The sequence below is a fragment of the Rhinolophus hipposideros genome (assembly GCF_964194185.1).
Source record: "Rhinolophus hipposideros genome assembly, chromosome: 11".
NCBI lineage: Eukaryota > Metazoa > Chordata > Mammalia > Chiroptera > Rhinolophidae > Rhinolophus > Rhinolophus hipposideros.
This window is the reverse complement of record NC_138057.1, coordinates 62664215-62686343: the sequence shown is the minus strand read 5'-3', so window position 1 is coordinate 62686343 and position 22129 is coordinate 62664215. Positions and strand designations below refer to the sequence as shown.

The following is a 22129-nucleotide window of genomic DNA, read 5'->3' as shown; positions in this document are numbered from 1 at the left end:
CTTCAGGAATACTAGGCTCTGAGGTCAGGCTTGTGAGCTTCTCAGAGACCCCTGAAAACTCTAGGAAGGTGGCAGAGAGAGGCAGCGTTTGCAGAATTTAGAGAGTGAGCGCTAGGCCAAATCAGGGCATAGAACTGAGGTGGTCGCAAGCCCCCCTCCCCCTCCTCATCTCTTAATAGTCTCTCTCTCTCTCTCTCTCTCTCTTCCTCTCTCTCTCTCTCTCTCTCTCTCTCTCTCTCTCTTCCCCCTCTCTTCACCCCCCACTTGCCTGGTTTGATACACACACACACACACACACACACACACACACACAGATTTCGCTTTTAGAAAACCTGCACTGATAACATGTATTCATTGAGGCTAAAATGTTCATGAGAATCACCAGCACCTTTCCAGGTACACAAGACAAACTCAATTCCATAACTGAATAAACACAAGTATTTGTGTTTATTCTTCTCATACACTCAAGAGAACTCCAAAAGACTGACTACATCGTTCTTGAAAATCCACTTAGCCCCTCCTGGGATTATCCAGCCCCAGCTGGAAAGGGGGTAGCCCCAGAGCTAGCTGCTGCTGGCTCCCCATTCAGAAAGTAGGTCCTTTCATGGAGTTCAGCTGTTCCTCTGGCATCCAGTAAAGCTGGTCATGCAAAGGCAGAAAATGTGACAACTGTTGGAAACCGTCAGCAGAAGCCTATGGGAGCAACGGAGCATTCCCTGGAGCAGCCACTTCATGGACGGTTAAAGCAGCCTATTATTCAGTTTACATAAAACACCCACCAGCTACATGGCACCAATAACTGAATACCTCCATTCTTATCAAGTTCTGGACACACTGGCCACACCGCCTGGCCACTACCTTTAGAAACCAAAACAACTTCATTAACCATCAAAATACACATACACAGAGGGAAAGGGACAGAAAAGAAAAAAACAGCCTTCCCGACTTTTGAGGACCAGAATTCAAAGATTGTTTGATAGGCAAACCATAGTATTTCAACATTGTCTCTCTCTTTCTAACTTCAGTGGTAAAGTCTCCAAGACATTTAAGATTTGAAGAGTTTGACAAAGAGGATCTCAGAGCCACAAAGACCACATCAAATAGTTCTTTTTTTTAAAAAATGGTCTGTATGCATTTTTCCCAATGAAAAAAATCTGTCCAAAGGATTTTCAAAACTCGTGTGCTTTGCTTCCAAAACATTACGCACTATTTATTTCTCTAACAAATTTATATGTGTTTCCAGGGAAGTCCTGGACAAAAAAAAAAAAAAAAAAAAGGTACTTAAGTAGAAAAATGTCTGGAGGTCTGGAGGTTCTTGTATGCCAGTATGTTAACAGACCTTCTGTTTTAATTATTATTTCATATAGCAGCAGTAATCATTCCCTCATCTGCAAAGGAAATATATAATCCAGCTGTGGTGACTCCAGTAAAAATACCACATCTGTGGATCACTGGCAACACTGTGGTAAGAGTGCTTAAATCTAGGCGGTCTCAGAGTTCTCTCCTTTACCAAGATGCACATGGGTACACTTTCCTGAAAGTGCATATAAACTTTGCCAAAACTGGTTGCTCCTTTGTATGCTGAAAATAGCTTGTCAGATTATGCACACCCATAAGAAAGAGGCTCTCTTGGAATATTATTCCCAGGACCCAGTTGTGTTAAGAAGTCCCCAGGCCCCTCCCGGGTGGTGGCTTGTACCCGTGCCCTTGTCAATATCAAACAGAACGGGGAAAATTACACTCCCGGTTGGTTTCAGGGAGGAGGTTCTACCGCGTGGCTGGCAGTGGAGCTGACTGCTGGTTTTCCACTTAGCAGAGAAACGGCTCCCGCAGAGAGGATGGCAGCCACCGTTCTGGTCACCGATCTCTCCGTTTTCCAGAGTATGAAGTCAGAAGTATCACTTAGCACTGGGTGATAATATTCCAGGAATCGCCCCCATATGTCTGTTTAGTCTTTTCCCAAAGCCCAGTAGCAAGCATCTTATTTCTAAGCCAATTTTCCACATTCAAATCCAACCCAAAGCGCGCCCTGGGGGTTTCTATCTACAGACGTATAAAAGAAAAAGCAGCACAGCTGAGTCTTGACAGACTTTTATCCCCCAAACACATGCCCCGCGGCTACTGTGCTGGAATGTCGATGGCCCGAAACCCTCGGGGGCCTTTCCATCCCAGACAATAGAGCAAGAAAATAAAATGAAAGTGGACTTACTGCTATGGCTTGCAGCCTTTCCTTGTGCAATTCCGCCTCTGCCATCCTGGAGAAGGGCACACAGGGAGGGGAAAAAAAGAAAGAAAAACAAACACACACTGTAGTCACCCCCAAAAAAATTGATGGGCACCCCGGGGGGCTTTGCTAGAACCCCGGGGAAAACCAATGAGAGGCCGGGCTCTACTCCCGGGGTGGCAGGCAGAGCTGAGAGCGCGGCTGTGTCCCCCGGGCTCAGCCTCTGGCCCCCGCCCGCCCGGCCGCCTGGCTGCGCCCCGGCGCTGCCGCTAACTGCATCTCCAAGCCGCCGGCGGCCGCGCCAGTCGAGAACGTGGGCCTCGGGCAGCCGCTGGGAGGGCGCGCTCGCCCCGTGCTCGTTCTCCGCCCTGACGTCTCGGCGCCTCGCTCCGCCCCTGGGGTGTGCGAGGCCGGGGGCCGCAGCCTTCCGTGGCGGGCTGGAGACGCCGGGGCGGGGGCGGGGGTGGGGGAAGCCACCCCAAGGAGCGCACGGGCAGCGCGCGTGCGGGTGGGCACCTGGGGCGCAGGCACAGGGCGAGCGACTAGGGCGCAGAGCTGGCGCGCTCTCTGGGGCCGGAGCCAGAGGAGGTGGCGCCTCGGCGGAGCAAATGCCAGCCGAGGGGCCGCTGGCAGAAAGCGGGGAGCCCTGAGCACGTGCTGCTACGTGCCAGCTGTGGCCACCGAGTGTTCTGGCCGCCTTCTGGCTCAGGCCAGACGCTTGGGCTCCACGTGGGAACATTTCCAATAGGGAAGGGCTGCCTCGCCCACATGCCTTAGATGGCCCGGTTCTCAGACATCAAGGTCGCCGGCGGAGGTATAGCTCAAAACAGGCCACCCCTCTGTGAAGCCAAATGTGGCTTAGAAAGACAGCCGAGAGTTTGTAGGCCTGGGTGCTCAGCGAAGATGGGCTCGGCAACTTACTAGCCATGAAACCTTGGGCACTTAACCACTTAACCGCTCTGAACCTCAGTTTCCTCATCTGAAAAATGGCGGATCACAATAGTTAATTACTCATTAATTGAGGACAACTTTGTGAGGGTAATTAATGAGATAAAGTATATAAAGGTGCTTTGTAAAGGGCAATCTGGTCTGTCATTATCCTGTGACATTCAGGGTCTTTCCCTCAATACAGTCTCTAAAAGGAAACGTAGGATCTGGTCACTAAAATACTTCACCTCTTCTTTACTGAAATGGAAGACAGTGTGAAAGTGCATTTTTTGTGGCAGGCCCTGGGCAGGATAGGAGGGATGGGTAAGACCCTCCTAAAGGAAATAAACGCTAAAAACAAAATACTTCTTACCATTGAGGAGGAACCTGCTAGAATCTTCAACATTCATAAGCAAACTTTCCTCCCCACAAAATGAAATAAACACCAAAACAAACAAACACCAATGTGTCCTTTTCAGGTCCTTAATGCTTCTCTAAAGGAAGGACTTAAGGCATTTAAAAAGTATGTACCTCGATTTTCCCCAAATGTCCTCTTTCTGGGCAAATTCTTACAATTCACCTAAATTGACTTTTCAGCTTTCACGGAGGTTTTACCTGTCACTTGACGAGCAATCACTACTTTGCCCAAATACTGAAGCAGTCACCAAACAATTTTACTGATTGATTGTTTTCCCTTCCTTTTCATCACGGGTCTAGGTGGAGTGCTTTGTGTCATAAATCCTAGCCAATGCCAGATTCGAACCCCACTCCAATATATCCAGACTCCTATTACTGGCGAAGATACTTCGTGGTCTTCAAACCCTTTATTTTCCCTTCATTTCCAGCACGAGCTTTAACAGTACGAGTCATTGGAGGGGTGCTTCCTCACCCATAATCAAAGCTGTTACTACTTCAGCAGAGTGACGGTATACCCATCAAGAGTACAGAACAGATGAGGAAAGTAAGGCCAGAGAGGTTGAGAGACTCAGCGAGAGTCACAGAGCTGGGATCTAACCTCAGATCAGACTCCACAGAGCCCTTGTTCTTACTGCTCAGCATCAGGCTCAGCTAGTGGAATGGAAGTGGGGCAGACCCCAGTAACAAACAAGTGAGCAAGAAATGGTCCCTCCCCCAACTATACAGATATTAAAAAGGAACAGAGGAGCACAACAATGTGAATGGACTTCATGTCACTGAACTGTACACTTAAAAGTGGTTTAACTGGTAAATTTTATGTTATGTGTATTTTACCACAATTTTTTTTTAATTGGGGAAGGGGAACAGGACTTTATTGGGGAACAGTGTGTATTTCCAGGCCTTTTTTCCAAGTCAAGTTATTGTCTTTTCAATCTTAGTTGTGGAGGGTGCCGTTCAGCTTCAAGTTGTTGTCCTTTCAGTCTTAGTTGTGGAGGGTGCCGTTCAGCTTCAAGTTGTTGTCCTTTCAGTCTTAGTTGTGGATGGTGCGCCACCATCCCTTGCGGGAGTCGAACCGGCAACCTTGTGGTTGAGAGGACACGTTCCAACCAACTGAGTCGTGGAAGGGGAGATGAAGTGGGAGAAGAATCTGCGCACCCTTTGAAAGTGACCAGTTGGAAAGATCTGAACTTCAAGACAGAAGAATCAGGATTGGTGACACATATCTGGGTGTCATTTACTTTGAGGTTATAGCTAAAGAAATGAGAATGGCCAAGGTGAGGAAATAGAACAAGAAGAGGAGAAAGCCCAGCAAAAGAGGCTGAGAATGTATCATCTGAGAAGTAGAAGCAAAAATCAGGAGGGTGGTTGTACCAAAAGCCACAACAGGAGGAAAGGGGTTTTCCACAGGATCTTATGCTTCTGAGAGGTCAAGGACGCAGACTAACTAGAGACCATTGGCTTGGGCAGTCAGGAAGTCATGGGTGACACTGGAAGAGCACTGTGTGTGTGGAAGATGAAACCGGAAGCAATTACGGAGAGTTGAGAATGAGTGAAAGGTGGGGAAGGAGCATCTAAGAGTACAAACCACTCCTTTCAAATCTTTGGATGTGAAAGAAGAATGGGTGAGGGTAACCAGGGGGGTGAAGACAGGAAGGTGGTCTATGGGAAGAAGGGTTGAGTTGAAGGGTGATTAGGTCAGGTGAGACTTGAATGTTCAGGGACAAAGGGAATTAGGCATCAAAGGAGCGAGGTCAAAGACACAGTCAAAAGAAAGGTTAAGTATTAGGTCTCAGATTAGACCGAAGGGCATCCAGCTGAGCACTGCTGGCCAGTTTAACCTGAGAAAGAAGAAATAATGAAGCAGGGCAGGAGGACGGAGTGGGTAAAGACGAGAAGAAATTTTGAGTTGAAGGAGGGAGAAGTTGATACTGAGTAAGTGTGTCTCAGGGAGCCAAGTTTTCCCAGCTGATGGAAGGATCACTGGGTAAGACTGACTGATGGCATGGGAGGACTTCAGAAAAATAGAATTGGTTTGTAAAGAAGCTGTGGGAAATGGGAAACTCTAAAATATGTTTCCCAACCAGAAGTATGTATCAGAATCTCCTGGGACACATCTCTTGGAATACACGTACAGAACTAAATTTCTACCAGGTGACATAGGGGTTATAGATGGGTTTGGAACCATTGTTCAAACTGAGTTTACTAGGAATAGACAAAAGACTCATGACCAATTGTATGTACCTCCTAAGTGGTTTTGAACCAGCTGAGATCCATGATATGCAGTGGTCGTTTTTACTCGGTATTGAGGATTGTCAAAGCAGGGATGGCAAAAACTCAAAGGAAAGAAGAAATTCGGAATACTGGACCCTGGGGTTTCAGCCAGCTGGAAGTATAGCCGACTCATATATTTTGGCTGCCCAATTTGTGAATCCCTTTCTATCTTTGGGGAATTCCCATATTACAATCCATAGTGAGAGTCAGAGCCACCTTCCTCCTAGAAGCTGGGAAATGCCAGACACCAGCTTCCTCAGATCCCCAGAACCTACACATACAACATGGCATGCAACCTGGGCATGTGCACCTGCCAAGGATCTTGAAGATACAACATTAGAGAATTTTTTTCAGGTTGGGACCTCACCTTTGGTCCTGCCCATTGCCGAAGCCTCCTTCTCTAGCCTTCCCAGTTATTCTGTGAACTGCTTAATGCACATTCAATTCATGCCTTCTCTGTTCCTATCAGTTGGAATCAGTTTCTGTTGCTTGTGATTAAGACTCCTAAGTGAAACAGGAGGCATGTGAAATAAAATGAATGGCTGATGCTTGGCCAAAGAGCAAAGGGAAAATATTTTCTCCTCTTCTAGCACTTCTCCCCTCAAAGCTCTAATTTTAGCTTTTTAAAATCACTGAACCCATTACAAACACAGACATTTATATCTAAATTATGCCATTTCTTTCATAAGTATTTACTGTGTAGCTAGTCTATACCAGACGTTAGGCTATGGCTTGCTTGGTATTACAGAGAATTCGTAGTCTAGTGGTAATATTGGTGACTTTTTGCCCTCTACACATTTAAAACCTGGAAAGATATATTACAATGGTGCATAATGCATGTAACAAATCACTGGTTCTTGCTGGGACGTTAACTTATGTTGCATAAGCACTATCCACATTGTTTAATGGTTTTTCTGATACATGCTGCATTGTGAAGCATTACACAAAGAGAATACGAAATGCTAGATTTGCAAAATAGATGTTTTGTTAATAAAATTTCCAAAATCTATACCAGGGCATGAGTCCTTTGGGAACCACAAATGAGCATAACCTATTCCCCTATGGGGAAAACAGCTCAATAAAACGAGAGGGAGAACTTGCTAAGGCCCATTGAGGGAGTAAGAGTTAACGTCTTGTTGAGCAGCCGTGAAGAATGTAAAATGTTATAGTAACTTGAAGCTTTCCTTTGACAAAGTTATTCTGAAAGGAACGCCAGGGTCCTCCAAAATGTTCGTGTTTTGTAGTAGCTCTCTTTTGCCTAGGATCTTTTAAAACATGTGGTCATTCAAAACATATGCGATGGCTGCACGGAATCAAAAGGAGGGGAAGAGTGCTTGGAACCCTTATGGCCCCTGTGGTTGTGAACAATTTGGGAACGCTGATGGGAATTCAAATATGGACTATTTTCTCTATGGGACTCAAATGACTGATTCATATAGCAAGTCCCCGTGGTGCAAGAAGACAGAGAAAGAAGTTAGAGAGTGTGGGAAATAAACTATGTAGGCTGGATGTTACATAAGGTATATGTTGACTAGGGTCTCTACATAGCAATGGGAATCTAGCTAGAAATCTATCAAACTGATGTGTTAGTATTTCAGTTTGATGGCTTCCCCCCACCCCCCCATCACTTGGCTTTGGAAGTGTCAGTGGATTGTCTTTGTGTATCACTAAAGGAACTGAGGTAGTACAAGTATACAGGAATTAGAGCTAACGGTGAGGGGCTCATCATTCTACACTTACCTTGCTAGGACATGCAGATGTTGGTTCCTTATAGTCTTGTTACTGACAACAGCTTTGCAAAGTGGGATTAGGAAGTGGGAGGTGGGTGAGACACGAAGAAAAGGCATGCGCTCTAAAGACCAATTAGAATCTAGCCCTCAGACTCACCAACACTACTGCCTTGAATTCTTTCAGCCTCGTTTTCATTAAAGATGACTATAAAGGGAGGGTAATCACGCTAACTTCATCAGGGTATTGTGAGAAATCAGAATAATAGACATAAATGTTTAAGAGTGGCCACAGTAGGTCATAATTACTCATGAAAAATGTCATGGACCAAATCAAGTGACTTGATTTTATCTACCCTTTTATGTAGGCTCTTTTTTTTTTTTAAATGAACTTTCGGTATTCTTAAAACTCCTCACATGGGTGGTTACTACTCTCTTTTCATCTTTTAAAAGGGAGGATTCTGTTCCGTGTCACTTATTGTCTAGAAATTTCTTCACCAGACTCTCCTTGTAATTATTCATAAACACCTATGAATCTTTTGGAGTGGATCTTTTTAATAATTATTAATAAGAAGGAATGAGCAGGGAATTCTTAAGAAGAGATAGATTAAGTCCTAGAAAAAGATGGAAAGGAAAGCTTATTTGGGAGTCTTTAGGAGAGCTACATGTTTGCATGTTAATGGTGCTCCTTGGTGTTGATTCTAGGTTTGGGTGTGAGTTAAAAAAAAGTAGATTAGCTACAAAGTGGAAAAGTCTGGGAAGGCCAGTCTGGTTCTCTAATACCAGTAAACAGCATCGGGTCATTGGCTTCTCGGAGCTTAGGGGACAATGATCATGAAGTGCCTCGTCAGCTTGCACTCCCTTTTTGTAGCGTGGCCATCCACAGTTTCATTGTTAGCCAGGATTCGATAATGCCATATGTGTTCTGCAAGTCAGCATTACTAATGAGAGAGATTTCCTGTGGGGTTGGCAGTAGAGGGACAGTGGCCTATCAACTAAATCCTGTGCACCCTCCTGGTGGGGGAATGAATAATGAAATATGGGAAGTTTAGCTTCAGCTCTTACCACTTGTGGATGCTGAGCCCTTCTGATGTCCTTTGAAGAGTCCATAGTCTCAATCCTGCATGCCCACCCCTTGTTCACCCTCCATACACGGGCAAAATGCATCCAACTGGTGTCTGGCTCCTCTAAGCCCATCTACTAAGAGGTGACAGCCAACCAGTCTTAAAAATTGCTTCTTACCAATATGTCCTCCCCGCCGGGGCCGCCCAGACAAATTGCCTTTCCTCAAAGCAACTCACGGTAGAGTGGGAAGAACACAAGAGAGAGTCTCCATCCTGGGTCCTAATCCTAACTCTGCCCCTTCCTGTGTGACCTCAGACAAGTCACCCAACTGCTCTGAGCTGCAGTTTTCTATTTGAAAAACTTGGAGTAGGGGTAGCTAACTCCCCCACAAGATTCTTGTAAGGAGTAAAGGAACTCATGAGTGAGAAAGTGCTTTGAGAACCATGAATGCTCTGTCTATCTGAAGGACTCTAGCAACAGGGATGGTTTCAGAGTTAGGGACTTAGGAAGATGCTCACAGGTCCGCGGGGAAGAGTTTGTAGGACGGTGCAGCATTCTGCAGCAGCCCAGGCTCACCCACCTGGAGCAAAGACTCTGGTAACACATAGGCTAGAAGAGGCTTCCATGTTTCTAACACAATCAAGCCAATAAATGAGAGTAAGCAACACCACCACCGATTCTCCCCGACTTCCTGATGTTCCCCAGTCACTCGAGGGATCTCTGTTTTATTGTTCTGAAGACAAACAGCCCCACATTCTGATCCACATATTGAATTTGCATAAATACGTGCAGAACAGGGTGCAGGGGTCCGAGGATGAGGTGGAAGAAGCAGAGAGAAGCGGGAGAGAAGGAAACAGCAAAACTGTTTTGTGTGTGTGTGTGTGTGTGTGTGTGCAGTTGTGTGTGTGAGTGTGTGCCACATCTATCTTTGAAAGCTATTTGGTCTGGGTTTACGTTAATGTGTCCTCCGTTCTGCATTCATTCGGAGCTAAATTTATCCCACTAGAGAGGAAGGCATCCTTATCCTTCGGGAGGTGGGGGTAGAAACACAGTCGCCCAGCGGCAGCGGCGGCTTCATTGGGAGCTTGGAGCACGGGGGAGCTCCAGCACATGGAAGGTGTCCCCTCAGGAAGCTCCCAGGCTGGAAGCGTGTACTGGGAGCACTTTGTCGTTGCAGTGTCTGCACCCTTTGCTTCTGAGAAGGGTGTGAGTACAAATAAGACTCAGCTCTTATATGTTAGAGAAACAGCTCCCAGAACCCCCATGAGCTCCCAAGCCAGGCCCAACCTTGCAGGAAATGGACACTTAGCAGCTCTCCAGGCCTCCCCAGTGAAAGCAGTGTCTGTGCCCCCTGTGCCGGGTGGGGAGAAGTAGTGGTGCAGTTGGCAGGGCCACGTCTGACTCAAATTTGAGCTTGCCTTCTGTTGCGATGCCCTTCCATATGTTTTCTCTCCTGGGGCAGGCTTTCTCGGGTAGAGGTGGAGGAGAGGGAGGTTAGTGCATTCCATGATCTGGCTTGGGGTCAGTGCTGTGAACCTGCAACAGGAGGTAAGAGGGTGGGTACCTGTGCGGGGACCCAGGAACCTCCCGTCTGTTCTCCTTGGTTTCCTTTCTACCCACTCAGTAACTGTCTTCCCTCCTCTACTTCCTTACCTTCACCCACCCCTAAGTCCAGTCCTTGGGACACCATCTTTTGCAAGTGGACAAGTCATTTGTGATTGAGATAGTTTTCCCTGTGACCAGAGAGTTCTGTGTTAGAATTGAAGATCTCCCTGTAAAACAGGCAAATCAGTTTCCATCTGGGACTATGTCCCCTTCATTATGTGGAACTTGCCTTTGTTGAGACGGGGGAGGGGAGACTCCCCGCGTTCTGGGATGATTCTCCTTTGTTTGAGGCTCAGCTAAGTCACCATAGCATCTTGCCAGGGCTCTACCCTGTTTTAGCCTTCAGTACCCTCTACTCCTCCCCAGAGAACTTGACACCTTCTTCATCTGTTTGTCCCACTCCAAATTTGGTGCTTTCTCATACCATGAGCTATGCCTGGAATGCAGCCTCCCCCTCCCTTTTCTAACTTTCCAAGTCTCCTCATGTTAACTCCACAGAGTTGCAGAAATCCCACTCCCACAGGGTATGCCTGACAGTCTTCTTGGGAAAGAAAAGTGGTTATCCTTCCCAGTTCCTAACATAGTGTGTGACTTTCTCTCAGATAAATCAATGGCCCACACGACTCCATGATGGCTGTTTACCAAAGTTGGGAGGAAGCATGGACTGGATAAACCTGACCTTAAATCCCAATTTCACCCCTTAATGACCTTAAGAAACTTACCTGACATCTTTGAGCTTAAATCACTATATCTATAAAAAGGGAAAGATACCAGTATTCATTTCATAAGATTCTTGTGACGAGCCGGTGAGACAATGCATCTAAAGCTCCTGAGCATAATCTTGCTTATTCATTGATATCTGTATCACTCTACACGGGTTTCTGCATAGATGTGCCTATGTTTCCATGAAGGCTCCTGAGTTATTTATTCAGCCCAGCACCAGATGCTATGGACGGCATGTCGGTGTCCTCCCCACCCCCACCCCAAATTCATATGTTCAAACCCTAACCCCGAATGTGATGAAAGTGGGGCCTTTGGGAGGTGATTCAGTCATGAGAATGGAGCCCTCCTGATGGAATTAGTACCTTTATAGGAAGAGACAGTACAGAGCTTACTTTTCTCTCTTTCTCCACCCTGTGAGGACACAGCGAGAAGAGAGTTGTCTACAAACCAGGAGGAAAGCCCTTACTAGGAACCAAATCGGTTGGCACCCTGATCAGACCTCCCAGACTCCAGAACGATGAGAAGGAAGTGTTTGTTGTGTAAGCCACCCCTTGGGGGTCACTTGTTAAGGCAGCCTGAGCTGATGAAGACACCAGCTGTGCCCAGCATGGCTGCAGGCTAGACCAGCACTTACTCATGACCGCTCTTGATTCTCGCTTCTTACCTCTGGAGTTTGCAATCCAAGGTCTTTTGATCTTACACCTTTCTGTAACATTTTGGCTTTGCCAAATTCTGCACATATCCTGAGAGACTAAAGGAGACAAACATACGAAGTGCTCTGTGGTGGGTTTTATGATACCATCTAGAACTGTGGTTCTAAGCTTTGCAGGAGGACAGATGACAGAATCCTTTTGAAAATCTGATATGAACTATGGACTGTTTCTCAGGGTAATGCACGTGTATACCACATTTTGTAAATAATTTCTTAGCTTTCGGAAACCCCTTGAATTCTTCCACGGATACTCTTAGAAGATCCATGGACCTCTGGTTGAAAACAAAAAAAATCTCTGCTCTAGAACTGGAATAGCAGAGGAATTAGAGGCGAGAGAGTAGACTTATCTTCATGAGCCAGGATGGCTCACCTTGATTATTAGTGCAAATCACCAGAAGTCTGGGTAAGTCCTACTCAGTCCTGCTGTTCCCCTGACCTACACAATGGCTGCCCAAGCTGTCCATGCTCTCTATGAGAGCAGCCCTTCCTTACTTCCCGCTCACAGCTAATGACAGAGAAAAAGCACAGGTGCCAATGGACCCTATCTGGGTATGAGCTCCCTCTATTGTCTCTCTCCTGACCCAAAGCTTCCTCTGACCTCATGCCCATCCAGCCTTTAGTCCTTCTAGAGTGATCTTCACCTAGTCTCCCCCATAAGGGATCTGTCTTGTGTCTGTATACAGTAAGTATCCTTTCAATCCATTATTACCTCCAAGGATTAGCTTTAAAATGCTTTCTCTTCCAGATGGAAACAATAGAAACAAACAAAACCAGATACAAGGACCCTGCATTTGAACAGGATAATGAAATGGTTTGCGCACCTCATTGGGCACCATGGTGAATAGATGCCAACATTCAAAACATACTTTCCAAAAGCCGCCCCACCGTCTTCCCCACCCCACCACTAGTGGGTAAAGTCATTTGACTTCCAGTTTGGAACCTCCAGCAAGAATTTAAGCTTGATCCAAAACCACTGGACTCCCCAGTTTCCAAGGAAAACAGTCCATCACTGAATTAAAGATACTGTTAGGTTGGTTGGAGCCAAAACAAATGGAGCAGGCTTTTCCTTAATAAGGGGGAAGCAGCCTTCCCAAGGTGGTGACCTAATGAGGCAAGCAACAACTGAGTGTCAGGTTTCAAATGGCAGCAGCTTGGAGAGGCAGGCACACGATACTGTCTTTTAGGATGGACTCCTAAGAGCAGCCTTGAGATTTCACACTTGCCCTCGGAGGAAGAGACATCTTAAATTTGATAATCCTACTATTTAAAAAACATGGTAACAGTCCTAGTCCATAGTGAAAACACTTATTTGGTAAAAATATGACCATTGGTGGGGTGAAAAATGGGCAAAGGTACACTTTTGCCATTTTGCGATAATAAGAATGTAAAAAGGGTAGTCAACTAAGCCAACTTCTTCTAGCATTTCTTTCTTTGATTCCCTCCTTCCTTCCCTGACTTGCTTCTTCCCTTCCTTCCTTCCTCCCAAGTTATAATAAAGCAGAAACAAACTGATTTAAAGTATAAATGTGAAAGTTTCCAAACACTTTTCTAAATTAAATAAAGGTTGAATTGAATATTGGAGAGAATAGTTTGAATTTAAGTGTACAAGTTTAGGGTTTTTAAATTTTATAAACTCTTACATAATGCTTGCTTGCTCTGTCCCTGGATCCCATCTAAGTGTTTTGTAAACATTAACTAATGTAACTCTCATAATGCCTTAGGAGGCAGCACTATTATTATTATACCCATTTTACAGATGGGGTCATTGAGATACAGAGAGCTTCTCGTCACACAGCCTCTAGGTGGCAGATTAATAATATCAGGTAACAATCTTGTGCTATTGGGAGTGTGTTCCTGTGTGGGGCTATTTAAATGTTAGAAGGATTTAGCTGTATTATAAATAACCTGCATTTGAAAGGGGTAAAAGTGATTCTTTTCCCTTTGAGATACTTGCAGTATCATCCTAAGTGATAAAACCTCAGATAACAACCAAAAAAGGGCAGTCAACTAAGTCAACTTCTTCCATCATTCCTTTCTTTCTTTCTTTCATTCCTTCCTTCCTCACTTCCTTTCTTCCTGTTCCTCCCTCCCTTCCTTCTTGCCTTCCTTCCTTCCTTCCTTCCAGGTCCATGTATTAGGCATACACTTCACACCAAGCATTGTCACAGATGCTGAAAATCAGCAGAGAACAAGACAAAGAAGCTGCCTTTTTGCACTTACATTCCAGGGAAGGGAGAAAGATATTAAAAGCAGGGAAACCTACAACATAACTTCAGAAATGTTCTGAAGAAAAGCAACCACAGTAAGGAAAGATAGAGCTATGGGGATGAAGAAAAGACAGTCCATCAGAAAGACCTGAGCAAGCAACAGAGCCATGCAAATATTGAGGGAAGAGCATCCTAGGCTGAGGGAAGAGCAGATGAAAAGGCTCCGTGACATGACTGTGCTTAGCACATTGGAGGCGTAGTGAGGAGACCGGTGTGGCAGGAGCAGAGGGAGAGAGAGGACAAGGAGTGGCAAAGGACGCCAGAGTGGCTGGTCAGACCATGGCCATGGGAGGGTTTAGACAAGCTGTGAAGGGATGTATTTGCATTTTGAAAGATCACTCTGGCTGCCAGCAATGAAGATGGGAGGAAGATGTGAGAGGGAGACCAGATGGAAGATCAGGCAGGGGTCATGTGAGAGAAACAAGGAATGGTGCGTTAGTGGTAGACAGAACAGTGGCCTCCAAAGTTGACCACATCCTTATCCCTGCAAACTGTGAATGTTACCTTATGTGGCAAAATGGACTTCGGCAGACTGGGCATAGGTGGGCCCTGATGGAACCAACACATGGACAAATCCAGGAAATCTCTCTGGGTTGGAGGAGAGGAACGGCAGGGGCCAAGAATTCAAAGTCAGCTAAGGAGAGGGCAAAAACGCCTTGGGTTCAAACCTCAGCTCGAGTGCTTACAAGGTGGAATATAAACTTGGGAAAACGACATCACTACTCTAAGATTGGCTCCCGCAATCAGAAAATGAAATTGGGAGTGCCTCACCCATATGGGTGTTTTGAGGGTAAAAGGACGTAATCCACGTGGAGCCCTAAGCACAGGCCTGGCAGCATTCCTACAAAAGGAGTACAGGGCAGTGGTGAAGAGCATTGGTGCCAGGATGCCCTGGGTTCAAATACCAGCTCCGTATTTCTTAGGTGGGGGAACCGCAGCACGGTGCTTAACTTCCCCGTGCCTCAATTTCATCCTAGGTAAACAGAGGCTAATAACATCTATTTTGTGGGATACATGGGAAGGTCTATGTTGGCCTGCATCATTCTGGGGATGAGGATGATAGAGAATGCATGTCTTCTAAAAAAAAATGTAGTGTTAACTCTAGATTTTAGGAATCACAAAATATGAAATGAAAACCTAAAGGACAGGTTTGCCATGTAAAAAGTAAGAATCTTTGCAATCAGGGATTTAAATGACTATTTGGGCCTAATCCACACACAGCACAAGGAGGATGTAATATTAAATACATACAAATAAGTGAAGATGCTCTCAGCTTTGCCTTCTGGGTGATTTCACGATGCTCTAAATCCCATGTTCTACACCCAGGCAGCAAGGGTGTCTGCTAACAGCTAAAACCTTGCAGAGAGCGGCTTAGAGGAAACCAAACAATGAGTTTGCAAGAAGATGCAAATACAGGCTTGGAGAATTAATATTCTATGCCTGTTAGGAGACTCTGACTTTAGTCTTCCACTCTCTCACTTGCTCAGTTTGACTATAGGCCTCTGAGTTCAAATGGAGAGCCAGGGACTCGGGCATTTAACGGTGTTTGAAAAATACTCAAATCATTTGTGCCCAAAACAGAGGACACAATACCATTCCCACTTGACAGGGTCATTGACTCAGCAGCTTAGACACACACAAATGACCCTTTTATGGGCAAAACGATGACCCTGAGCTCCACAACCTGAAGAGCTAAGTGCTAAGCGTGTGGGATTTCCTTAAATGCCTTCTGAAAGGACTCTGGGGACAGTAATGAATGTTCAATTGACAGATCTTATCAGAGAAGTTGGAGAGAGCGTGCCTGCATCTCCTCCCAGGGTTTGGCTGTGTTAGCGAGGGGATGGGGAAGCTTCCAGGCAGAGCTACCCGGCACCTGACAGGACTGGGTATAACCAGGAACCACAGGACCTCCAGCACAGCCGGTCCCTATGTTGACACCAAAGCCCTGCCCAAGCTGTGGGTTGTGTCTGCTTGTTCTCAGGGGTTTTGACTCCAAAGCCCTGCTCCTCATACTCCGATCTGTGGACAGCAGCATTGGCATCACGGTTCCATTGTGATTCTCACCTGAAACCTTCTGAAGTTAAAATCTGCATTTTTACAAGATTCTCCGGGGATTCGTGCGCCCGTGCCAGTTTTTGAAGCACTGATCTACGGCTTGCTGGGTCTCAACAGTGATTGTACATTAAACCTGGGATGTTTTAAAATAATATCCCTCCCCAAGACCTATATTAGGATCCGTTTTCAGATTTCCCCGGTGATTTTATTATGCAGCCAGTATTAAGAATCACTGATGTAGAATTTCAGTGATGAGGTCGATGATGATGATAGCAATGACTGCAGGTAACCTCACTGAGCGCCCATACACTATATCAGACTCTTCTTATCACTATCTTAACTTGCCGCCGTCCCATGAAGAGGTACTATTATGTTCTTCACTGCAGAGATAAAGGCGTGAGAAACTATCTAAGGTCTCCCAGAGCAGATGTGGCAGAGATGGAATTTGTACTTTTAACTTCTCACAAATCACTGAGCCTGCCCCAGGTTGATTTTATCAGAATCTTTGGGGGTGGGGCCTAGGGTTCCATATTTTAAACTTATGTACCAGGTGAATCTTTTACATACTAAAGTGTAATATGTCAGAACCATGTTTTATCTACATCTGAAGGGACTTCTTTAATTTAGGACTTCGGAAATTGAGAAGAATTTCCTCAGCAGTTAATGAGTTTGCTCAGCAGTTATTTTGGGCATCATGTACGGGACTGTTTATATACATAGCTTTTCGTAATTTACACTACACAGATGTAAGTCCTGAGTAGTACATTCCCTATTCCAATAACTGGTCAGAACTTCTAACCACAGATGGTCCCAACTTTAGTCCTGGTTTCACCTTGTGGGTCCACATGGTCACGGACTCAGAGCTTTCCTTATCCTAGTTATTATTCATCTATTCATCCATTCATCCATCCATCCATCTGTCCACTCATTCATTTATCCATCTATTCATCCATTCACTTATCCACCCAACCTCTCAGTCATTCATCCATCTGTCCATCCATCCATCCATCCATCCATCCATCCATCCATCCATCCATCCATCCATCCATTATTCAACACCTTCCTTTATTACACCAGCATTGGGATATAGAGTTGAGAAAGGCACAACCCTTAAGGAGCAACAGAAACATAATCAGACCTTTACAGAACAATGAATAAAGTTTCATGACAGGGATAAGTTCTAGATGCATTGGGGGTAAAGAGGAGGAAGCCAATTCCTGGGGTCTGGGGCACTGCCAGAGGAGGGTCCAGGAAGGCTTCTTACAGGAGATAATAAGAACTGAATCTCAAAGAATGCATAGGCCCCTGATAGGGAGGGGAATGGTACACAGGAAGAGGGATCAGTCTGTGCAAAGACCAGGAGGCATGAAAGAGTGAGGTATGTTGGGGCCATCCTGTTTTAAAGAGGGATGTGCAAGATGGAGGGATGTGGGAGATGGCACTGCTGAGATTAGGCAGGCACTAGCTCACAGCCTTGCTCAGCATGTCATACATTCTCCTGCCGGTGATGGGGAGCCACTGAAGGGTGCCAGCAAAAAACTTACTTTGGAAAGATCTCTGGGGCTACTTACTGAGAATGGAAGACTGTAGGCAGGGAGACCATTTTCAGAGTCTAAAAAAGAGATGAGACGCTCCTAAAATGAAAAATACTAATTATGACAACCGTAGTGGGTGAAATAGTCCCCAAAAGATATGTCCAAGTCCTAACCCTGTGTACCTGTTAATATGACCTTATTTGGAAATAGGGTGTTTGCAGATGTAATTAAGTTCAGGATCTTGCAATGAGATCATCCTGGATTTAGGCTGGGCCCTAAACCCAAAGACTGGTGTCTTTATAAGAGAAAGAAGAGGGGAGATTTGAGACACATAGACCTAGAGGGTAAGGCCACATAAAGACAGACAGAGATTGGAGTTATGTAGCCACAAGCCAAGGAACGCCAAGGATTCCAGCAGCCCCCAGAATGTAAGAAGGAGGCATGACACAGATTCTCCCTCAGAGCCTCTAGAAGACATTAACCCTGTTGAAACCTTGATTTCAGATTTCTGACCTCCATAACTGTGAGAGAATACATTTCTTGTATTAAGAAATTGTTTTAAGCCCCCCAGTTTATAGTAATTTGTTAATTCAGCCCTAGGAAACTAATACAGCAACTAATGTTGAGTTCTTACTCTATGCCAGGCACTGTGTGAATGCTTCACCAATGTTAGTTCATTTAGTACTCCCAACAATTCCATAAGGTAGTATTATCATTCCCATGTATCAGATGAGAAAACTGAGGCATAGGGAAGACAAGCAATTTATCCAGAGTTACAAAGCCAGTAGGTGGCAGAGCAGGGTTTTACATGCAATCAGTCTGGGAGTAGAGCCTGTGGTCTCAGCTCCGAGTCTAATGTTGGAGCAATAGAGAGGAAGGGGCAAATTTGAGTAGGTGGGGAGAATTTTTAGGACCTGGCAATTAACTGGACATCTGGATGGTGGGTGGAAGGAATTGAGCTTTCCGGATTTGGGGCACTGTGGTGTCTCTGCTTTCTGAGTTTATATCAGCCTGTTTTCCATGCCACACCACAGCCCAGGATGTGCTAGCCCTGCTCTTTGTACCTGCTTCTCAAGGAGTCTTCCTTGGCTCAAATATGTCCTACAAAGGGGCCCTATTCTTGTTGACTCCCTGGACAATGCTCTCATTGCCCCCTGTTCTCTCTCAGCTATGGCTGCATGTTGTTACACCTTTGAGCTCTCCCCTAGCATTCAAACTTCTTCACTCTAGAATCCTAACGTCTATTCTGGTTTCAGCTCTCAGCATCCCTGAGCGTTTCCTCCTTCTAGCCCCATTTTCCTGTAGAATGAGAATAAATAGAATGCAGGTGGATCACTGGTAGGAAAGCCATGTCTTCCAAGAAAAAAGGTCACGTCCTCTATGCTGTCTTCCTATTTGCCTTTCTAAAATAATCCCATTCTGTCAGCTCAAGGCAAGTGACAAAAGCATGCATAAGTACTTTTTGCTTCTTTATAATGATTTCGTGGTTTTTTTCTGGTTCACAGTGAGTTACATTGGCTTGGGTTGCAATGATAAAGCACAGAGTCTGTTGTGTTTTTGGACAAGCAATAACCTTATTTGGGAAGAAATTTGCAATGTACCTTATTGCTTTGCCAGCAACTTAAAATACCATAAAATTAGATTTTCCCTTTATTCCAGTACTATTTTATAGATAGCCTAATTTTGTATTCAAATTGAAGACATTAAATATTTATTACAATTGTTTCTAGGTATTCACATTAAGTTCATTTTACTGGATGGTGACTTTTATTGCATGTGGTCTAGGTATAGAACACAGTATGTAATGAGTAACTGAATATTGCCACTGGAGTGGTCTTTAGTGAACATTAAACTTCATTCATTTTCAAATGAGAGCTCAGTTCAATCCCAGTTCTCCGCTCGCTAGGGTTCTATCTGGGTGGTTGTCTATCACTTAAACAATGTGAGTCTGAGCGTCCTCATCTGCAGAATGGAAATAATAACAATTTGTACATTTGTCATGAGGATTACATAAAATGCTGGGCACATTGGAAGTGCTCCATACTCAGTAATGATGTCAATCCAGTCAAGAATATTATAATGAAGATTAAACTTTTCTTCTGCCTCTGTCTCAATTTCTGTTCTGTCTCCCCCCCCACTTACTCTTCATGTCTTCTGTGTGACCATTATCTAATTAACCATGGGCATGACTTTGGTAGCAAGCCTCCTTAGGCCTAAATTCCACAAAGCCATGAGCAAATTGTTTCCCCTGTTTTTAATTGCAAAGTACCGTGGCTTAGAGTCAAAATTGCCAGATACAAGCCGTACAGTATATGATTCCTCTTATATGACAGGCTGGAAAAGGCAAAACTATAATACAGAGACAGAAATCAGATCAGTGGGGAGCATTTTCACAATCCGTTGAGATTTTTGCTTCCCAGCAATTGTCGTCAGTTTGGCTCAAATAAACTCTTGCAGAGAGAGAGAGAGACAGAGAGAGAAACAGAGAGAGAGAGAGAGAGAGAGAGAGAGAGAGAGAGAGAGAGAGAGAGAGAGAGAGAGAGAGAAATCAGATCAGTGGCTGATAGGACTAAGGATAGGGAGGGGACTGACGACAAAAGGGCTCAAGGGAACGCTGTGTGGTAATGGAAATGTGCAGTATCTTAATTTGGGACTTGATTACACACCTGTATACATTTTTCAGCATTCACTGAACTGTACACTTGAAAACAGTGACTCTGACTGTATGTCAATTGTACCTCAATAAACCGGACCTGAAGAAAGAAGATAGTGGCTTGGGATCTTCAAGGCTTCCTTCAGGAAAAATCTGTGATCCGTACAGAAAATTAAAGGTCCTCGTGGGAATAAGCCTGTAAGAAACTAGCTAAAACAAAGGCAGACTTTGATAATTCTGCTAAGAGAGGTACAAGTTCTCAGGGAATTCAGAGGCAAGAGAAACATTCACCCAGGGACACTAAGACAAGCTTCATGGAAGAGGTTACATTGAAACTGGGTCTGAAGAATGCCATTCATCATTGTTGTTTTTGTTTTTGTTTTTCTCTACCAACTATGATTGATGTCTTAGACTCTGGCCTCTGTTTATAAATTATTTGCAAAATGTAATACAGGTTTGGTCATTTTTCTGTTCTAAAAGTTCGTATATTGTGATGCATTTGCCAGAGATTGAATGATTCACATTATCTTGCCCCTTTTTTAAAAAAAAAATCACAGTTTTGAGACTATGTTTTCTGAGTTTATCATGTTTAGGAAGTTGGTTTTTACATGTCCACTTATAAAATGTTCTTTTATGAAATGCAGAAAAGTACAATGTCATTAGAGGAGACAGCACGGCCAAGTGTAAGAGGTTGGAAAGGGTTCCAAAATCTGGGTTTCTAACTCATAACTGAGACTACAATTCAAGAAGAAAAAGATGAATAATCCAAAAGAAAGAAAAAGGAAACTATATAAATGGACAGTTCAGTAGAGAAAGTGGAATGAGTCTTAAACATATGAAAAGATGTTCAATCTCAATATATTTAGTGAAATGGTTACTTCTCTTAATATACATTTCTATGAGTCAGTGAAACCTAAGACTAACCATCCTGTTAAAAAATGAGCAAAGGAAAGGAATAGACAGCTCATAGGACAGAAAATACAAATAGCTTTGAAACATACGAAAAGGTACTTCAACTCACTAATACTAAGAGAAAGCAAATTAAACATACACTGTTTTGTACTCATCTGGCAGGCCAAGTCTACCGAGTTTGTTCACACAATGTTAATGAGATGTAGGAAAATCAGCTACTGCTGAGACAACCTTTATGGAGAAACATTTGGCAATGTCTATTAAAATTACAAATGCACACTGACTTTGACCCAGTAATCCCACTTGCGTGAGTTTTATCCTACAGATCACCCATGTACAAAATGACATGTGTACCACGTTATTCACTGCAAACAAATTTCCCTGAGTAGAGTTAAATAAGCTGTTGCATATCCTACCATAGAATACTACTCTACTATAAGAGAGAATGAGAAAGCTCTTCATGTACTGATAAGGAACAATCATCAAGATATATTCGAAATAAAAAGTCAATGAAGAACAGTATGTTAGCCTGTTGGTTAAAGAAGAGAGTGGAGAATGCATGCATATGCTTGCTGGCATTACTTGGACTATCTCTGGAGCGATATGTCAGCAACTAGCAACAGATTTGTCTATGGGGAACATCAGAAGGATGGAGGGGTCAGCATGGGTGGAAGACATTTTTGGGTATGTAATCTTTTGTGCCTTTTGAATTTTAGCCATGTGAATAGATTACCTACTCAAAAATAAATTTAAATTTTTAAATACATAAAAACCAAAATAGATGAATCCAGGAAAAAAGAGACAAATCTGGGAGCTAGTCCTCATCCTACCATTAAGTTTTATGGCCATAGACAAGTCCCGTCCTTTGTTCTAGTGAGGATCTCCCAACATATAATATACAAAGAAGTGACTATTTGATGTCAGGTAGTCATGAGGGCTTTATAGAAAAGTAAAGCAGGGGAAGAGGTGTAGGTGGGGGTCGGGTGCTATTTTCCATTAGGGTGATGGGGAAAGGAGCGCTTTCAGAATCCAGACT

The 22129-nt window shown here is 44.3% G+C and overlaps 1 protein-coding gene across 8 annotated transcripts in view; it reads right to left on the bottom strand.

The window, feature by feature from the left end:
- PALM2AKAP2 (PALM2 and AKAP2 fusion) overlaps positions 1-22129 on the bottom strand; it is a 412810-nt gene that overhangs the window by 307921 nt on the left and 82760 nt on the right. For 5 of the 8 annotated variants that reach the window (XM_081065500.1, XM_081065503.1, XM_081065502.1 and 2 more), the window contains one exon: positions 2210-2255. The exons of 1 other annotated variant lie outside the window; for it this stretch is intronic. In XM_081065500.1, coding sequence (XP_080921626.1) covers positions 2210-2255 — 46 coding nt within the window. Of the gene's footprint in view, positions 1-2209; positions 2551-22129 lie in introns of those variants that run through there. 2 more of the 8 variants (XM_081065506.1, XM_081065497.1) reach the window with 2 other exon arrangements.